The sequence below is a fragment of the Alosa pseudoharengus genome, unplaced genomic scaffold (genome assembly GCF_046254945.1).
Source record: "Alosa pseudoharengus isolate Yale_2024_CS ecotype anadromous, Long Island Sound unplaced genomic scaffold, YU_APseudo_1.1 YU_APseudo_1.1_scf_20, whole genome shotgun sequence".
Lineage (NCBI taxonomy): Eukaryota > Metazoa > Chordata > Actinopteri > Clupeiformes > Clupeidae > Alosa > Alosa pseudoharengus.
This window is the reverse complement of record NW_027468664.1, coordinates 29,634,463-29,639,462: the sequence shown is the minus strand read 5'-3', so window position 1 is coordinate 29,639,462 and position 5,000 is coordinate 29,634,463. Positions and strand designations below refer to the sequence as shown.

Sequence of the window (5,000 nt, the reverse complement as noted above, 5' to 3'; positions counted from 1 at the left end):
GGTCAGAATGAGGGGGACGCTGAGGGCATGGTAAGCCCCCCCCCCAAAAAAATCATCAAACCATATTGATGATGTTACGAGTGTGATGATATCAGATGCAATAACAACAGAGATGAGATGTTGTGTTTTGTATATATGCAACTCGTTCATTTTGTATACGTCATGTTGTATTTTGTTTGGATAATATATTTCATTATCTTGACTATGTGTGTTCATGTATGTCTGTGTTTCTTTGTGTGTCTGTATGTATGTGTGTGTGTGTGTGTGTGTGTGCGTGCGTGTGTGCGTGTGTGCGTACGCGTGTGTGTTTTCTCAGGTCCATGGTCACTGCATGTGTAACCATTATACTACCGGTCTGAACTGTGAGAAGTGTCAGGACTTCTACCATGACCATCCATGGAAACCTGCTCTGGGTCTAAACACCAATGCATGCAAGAGTAAGATCACACACACACACACACACACACACACACACACACACACACACACACACACACACAAACACACACACACACACACTCAACTCTGAAAGAGATACTGGGCTTTTCTCAATACAAAGTACGCTAAAGAACGGTCTCCCGTTCTTGAAAGTTCGAACTTGAAAATTTAAGATCGTGAGTCCAGACTCTGGAGAACGCGAGGACACAGGACGCTCAATTTGCAGTTTGAGACAGCAGCGTTCTTGCCAACGGCAGCTTCTCTCGGAACAGAGAGTCTACCCAGTATTTCTGACATTTACAATAAAATATATAATTCACCAGCTTGTTTAAGTTTGTTTCTCATTGATTTTTTTAAATTAAATATTAATAAGAATATATTCACTTGCCGATGGCGGGACCAACGTTTGAAGTTCGCAGTTTAAGTGACAGTTAGTTGTGAAGCCTGTAGCCTACCGTTTATAGCCTAAAAATGGATCGGATTGTAGCAGCAATTATGATAGGTAGGCCTATTATGTATCAATGCTGCCATTTCTCTTATGTGAGTGTCACGGCTGAGCTGACGTAATGCATTGTGGAATCTTCAATCCACCAAGTCACCACCCGATGCATCCTTGCTAAAACCAACGATTCGAGAACACTTCCGGGAATGTTATGCGTTCTTGAATAAATGCGAACTTGTGAATTGGAACAGTACTTCGGCGGTGATTGATGACGTTTCAGAACGATTTTCAAGTTCATGAGAACACAAGTATAGAAAAGAACGCATATTGAGAAAAGCCCACTGAAATACTCACATGGAATGAGGTGTGGAAACGATTATCCCCCTGGGCACATTAAAGAATCTATCTATCTATCTATCTATCTATCTATTTATCTATCTATCTACACACATAGACACAAGCAAAACACACACACATACACACACTCACATTATTACAACCAGATCCATTTATTCACATGTCCTTACCCTTTCCCATTGACCCTTATAGTGTGTCTGTGTCTCCAGGGTGTGAGTGTAACCATCATGCATTCACGTGCCACTTTGACATGGCGGCGTACCTGGCCACCGGCAACGTCAGTGGGGGGGTGTGCGACGAGTGTCAGCACAACACCATGGGCCGTCAGTGTGAGCTCTGCAAGCCCTTCTACTACCAGCACCCCGAGCGCCACATCAGGGACCCCAACATCTGTGAACGTGAGTGGGTTTGAGGGGGCACCCCAATATCTGTGAACGTGTGTGGGTTTGAGGGGGCACCCCAATATCTGTGAACGTGTGTGGGTTTGAAGGAAACCCTAATATCTGTGAACATAAGTGGGTTTTAGGGGAACCCCATCTGTGAGCGTGATTGGGTTTGCGGGGAACCCCGACATCTGTGAACGTGAGTGGGTGTGCATCGTTTATGAACAAGATAGTCAAATGGCTTTGTCATGTTTTCATTATGACAGTTCTCTCAGTGTTTTCCAATGCAAAAAAAGGTCAGAACTCGGTGACACTACCTGAACATGCTCAAGACAGCACTATACAGTACTTGTACAGCCATTTGAAAACTACAGTAAAGTTACACATTGCTGTAGTTAGGTGAGTAAGTGAGTACAAGACACTGAATACGTACATTTTTACTGTATGCTCTTTGCAATTCTACAGCATTGTGACAGAATTTGATAACTAGTTCAACAATTTTGTATGTAATGACTCAAGCAATGAAATGAAGACTATTAGTTTTATTGGGATGACTATTCAGCATTCATAAGTATAGTTCATTTTGAATGACATAAGCAAATGATAATGTTAAAAAACAGCAGAGAATTGTATGAAAGCAACTGATACATGTCCAAAAGTATTTGCAATTTGTTCAGAGGAAGGAGAAATTGCTACTATGATGTGCACAAATGACTAAATGTTGTGGAGGTTGAACTAATAGTTATGAGAATTTTCATTCTGATCTGAAAAAAGCACCAAAGCGACTGAGAAAAACTTTAACGTGAGTGGGTTTGAGGGGGCACCCCAATATCTATATTATATAATTAAAAATGAGCTGTTGTAATTGAAGGTATCTGTGACCTAACATAGTCAAAACTGCATGAAATTGAAAGTGTAGGATCATTATGACACCCTCTGTATGCACGCCAAGTTTTGTGGAATTCCGTTCATGGGGGGCCACACAATAAATTAATTTATGTTACTATACACCAACTGGCCTGTAGGTGGCCGGAGACAGTTTTCGGTGAATATCTCGAGAACCGTAGGGCCTAGGAGGTCCACCTTTTTTATGTATGTTGGTCTTAAGGGGGCATGTCAACCCATCCCATTACCACTTATTTCATGTATAGCGCCACCTAGTTAAAAATTAAAAAGCAAAAAATTAGGTGTTTTCATCACAATATCTTTGGCTGACAAGGTCAAAACTGCACGAAATTAAAAGTGTAGGATCAGTATGACACCCTCCGAATGCATGCCAAGTTTTGTGTACTTCCGTTCATGGGGGGCCTTACAATAAAATAATTGATGTGTACATTTAGTGACGTACACCAACAAGGATTCCCGGGACACTGAAAGACCGGGGTACACAAAACTTGGTGGGCATGTACCCCCACATGGATAGCATGGAACAGTCATTTTTCTTTTTGATCTGTAGCCCCCCCGCTGGACTGGACCCCCCGAAAGGAGGGTAGGGCAGGCACAGTTCTCTATGAATATCTTGAGAACTGTAGGGCCTAGGATGACCATTTTTTTCCGTATGTTTGCCTCCAGGGGTCATGTTTACCCATTTCATGTGCACAAACAGATACACACACACACACACACATACATTCACAGTAATCATACGTATGACACATACTCACACAGTAGACATATGTACACACAAGCACGCACACACACAAGCACGCACACACACACACACACACACACACACACACACACACACACATAACATAAACATAACACAAACAATCAAGAATTTCTCAGAATTAAGAACAGGCAAGATGGAGGTGGGGTTGTATAAAATAAATTTTACATGTGAAATCTATGAACTAATCATGTTTTGGTACTTGTTGTCTAGCAGATACCAGTGAGAATTGAGTGTGGATAATGCAATTTAGTGAGACAGTTAGAATCATATAGGCCTTTCAGCGTGATTTCTTTTTGTGGAAAAAATGTGCTGGACTGGGCGGCGGTCATATTTTGCACCGCTCTGCGGTACATCTAGTTGTTTGTGGGTTTGAGGGGAACCCCAACACCTGTGAACGTGAATGGGTCTATGTGTAGGAGAGGGGACCCCAACATCTGTGAACGTGAATGGGTTTATGTGTAGGAGAGGGGACCCCAACATCTGTGAACGTGAATGGGTTTATGTGTAGGAGAGGGGACCCCCAACATTTATGTGTATGAGTGGGCACCCCAACATCCTATGAATGTTAGTGTGTTTGTAAGAGGGGACCCCGACATCTATGACGGTGTGTTTGTGTGTGTTAGTGCATTTGTGCATACATGTGTGTGTAGTATACCAGTGTGTATCTGACGGTGTTGTGTCGTGTTGTGTGTGTGTGTCAGCGTGCATCTGCGACCCTCGTGGCTCTCTGAACGGGGGTCTGTGCGATGGAACGACGGACGTGCTCGCCAGTCTGATCGCTGGTCAATGCCGCTGCAAGCAGAATGTGGAGGGAGAGAGGTGCGATCAGTGTCGCCCTGGACACTTCGGCCTGAGCGAAACACCAGAGGGCTGCCAACGTAAGTGTACACACACACACACACACACACACACTCACAGAACTTGGAGGGAGAGAGGTGTGATCAGTGTCCACAGAGACAATACGGTGTGAGCGGATTTTGAATGTGCATCATCTGGTTCCGTGCTCTCCCTAGTCCACTGCCACAAATGAACAGTACATACAGCCTTTGGCAGGGTGAACACAATCATACCCTACCTCAAACAACACAGACAACAACACACACACACACACACACACACACACACGTACAGATATTAACAATGCAGAGCACTGTATAAGGGAAGGTCTATGCGTGTCTGTTTGAACTCCCTGGAGTTCCCCCACATCCTGTTTGTCTTACCATGCGATTGTTTTGTTTGGGGGCTTTTTTCCCAGAATGCACCTGTAACCCACTGGGTACGGTTCCTGGATCAAACCCATGTGACACCAACTCAGGAAGCTGCTACTGCAAACGGCTCGTCATGGGCCAGAACTGCGATCAGTGTCAGGTTAGTGTGTGTGTGTGTATGTGTGTGTGTGCATGTTTATGCTCACATGTGTGTATGGGAATGCATGCTTTTGTGTGTGAGTGAGTGCATGTACGTGTGTGTGTGTGTGTGTGTGTGTGTGTGTGTGTGTGTGTGTGTGTGTGTGTGTGTGTATGTGTATGTATGTGTGTGTGTGTGTTTGTGGGAGGGGGGGTAACTGCTATCAATGTTAGTTTGTTATGTGTGTGTGTGTGTGTGTGTGTGTGTGTGTGTGTGTGTGTGTGTGTGTGTGTGTTTGTGTGTGTGTGTGTGTGTGTGTGTGTGTGTGTGTGTGTGTGCGCTTGTGAAAGTGCACGTGTTT

General features: G+C 44.0%; 1 protein-coding gene across 1 annotated transcript in view; it reads left to right on the top strand.

Annotated features, from left to right (window-relative positions):
* lamb1b (laminin, beta 1b) overlaps positions 1-5,000 on the top strand; it is a 35,691-nt gene that overhangs the window by 5,453 nt on the left and 25,238 nt on the right. The window contains exons 7-11 of the mRNA XM_076297043.1: positions 1-30; positions 317-437; positions 1,447-1,635; positions 3,994-4,170; positions 4,548-4,660. The exon at positions 1-30 is cut by the window's left edge and continues 173 nt beyond it. Coding sequence (XP_076153158.1) covers positions 1-30; positions 317-437; positions 1,447-1,635; positions 3,994-4,170; positions 4,548-4,660 — 630 coding nt within the window. The remainder of the gene's footprint in view (positions 31-316; positions 438-1,446; positions 1,636-3,993; positions 4,171-4,547; positions 4,661-5,000) is intronic.